The following is a 1426-nucleotide window of genomic DNA, read 5'->3' on the forward strand; positions in this document are numbered from 1 at the left end:
ACATCAAAGCAGGCCATTTGCCTTTTGAGACCTCTCCAAAGGTTCGCAATGCGTACAGTTTGTGCGCATCCATTCGCAGCTACTCCTGAACAGGCCGCTTTGCACTGTCTCTCCCCAACAGCCCGGAAATCGACGCATACCTCTCCGTCCCTCCTCACTTATCTCGCCCACAAACCATCGCCAATCAGGCACACACGCGGGTGACACGCCAGCTCAAACGCCAACACGCCTTCCAGCTCACGAAGGTATCTGCCCAAACGACGTCCTTGCCTGCCAGGCACCAAGGACAACCAAAACGCAAGCCGCAGCCAACCACTCACCGGACTCCGCCCCCACCGCAACAGGCATGCAACCCAAACGTCCACGCCACAAACAAAAGACACCCACAACAGTTCCTCGCTCCTCCATGTCGTGCTATCATTCTTGCCACCCGTGCCCAACTGCAAACTGTCGTGCAAAACCAAACGCACTGGCTGCATCAACACGTCAATCCCGCAGACCTGTCCACCTCCACTACATTCACTGGCAGCCGACACCCAACCAACATTGCCACTTGATTTTCATCATGCACCCAAGTAACATCGTGCAATGTCAGCCTTCGCAGAGCCACAATCTCGGTGAGGAGAGCCTTCGTGCACACACAGACAACTAAGCAAGCTTTCCGCACATCTCAATGCCCAGAACCCCCAACATCAAAGGAGGCCATTTGCTTTTTGAGGTCGCTCCAAAGGTTTGTAATGCGTACCTTCTGTGCGTAACGTCATTCGCCACTACTCGCGGGCAGGGTCCTTTTCACCTTCTCCCCTCAACACCCCGCAAACGCCCGCATAGCTCGCCTTCCCTCCTCACCTAGCTCGCCCATAACCCATCGCCAATCAGGCACACATACGGGTGGCACGCCTGCTTAAACGCCAACACGCCTTCCGTCTCATATCTACATCTGCCCGAACGACGTCCTTGCCTGCCAGGCACCAAGGGCAACCAAAACGCAAGCCGCTACCCACTCACCGCCATACACCGGGCCCCATCCCACCGCAACATCCATGCAACCGAAACGTCCGCGCCACAAAACAAAGACACCCACAACAGTTCCTAGCCCCTACAAATCATGCGATCATTCTTGACACCCGTACCCAACTGCGAACGGTGATGCAAAGCCAAACGCACTGGCTGAAGCACGCGAGCCCCGCAGACCTTCCCACCTCCACTCCATTCCCTGGCATTCGACACCCAACCAACATTGCCACTTGATTTTCATCATGCACCCAAGTGTTATCGAACAATACCCCCCTTATGAGAGCCACCATGTCGCTGAGGCGAACCTTGGTACAGGCACGGACCACCGATGCAGCTTTCCACACACCTCGAACCACAAGACAAGTCGACAGAACCGCCAGCATCACAAGACCCCACTTGTATTTACGAG

General features: G+C 55.5%; 1 protein-coding gene across 1 annotated transcript; it reads right to left on the reverse strand.

The window, feature by feature from the left end:
- Positions 1–175: 175 nt before the first annotated feature.
- EAH_00068150 (hypothetical protein, conserved) lies at positions 176–1400 on the reverse strand (the record flags this gene model as incomplete). The annotated part of the gene is made up of 4 exons (XM_013392322.1): positions 176–270; positions 501–628; positions 886–961; positions 1168–1400. Coding segments are annotated over 4 exons (532 nt in total), but the record flags the coding sequence as incomplete, so codon positions are not given.
- Positions 1401–1426: the final 26 nt, after the last annotated feature.

Source organism: Eimeria acervulina, genomic scaffold (genome assembly GCF_000499425.1).
Source record: "Eimeria acervulina Houghton genomic scaffold, Eah_scaff3104, whole genome shotgun sequence".
NCBI classification, from domain to species: domain Eukaryota; phylum Apicomplexa; class Conoidasida; order Eucoccidiorida; family Eimeriidae; genus Eimeria; species Eimeria acervulina.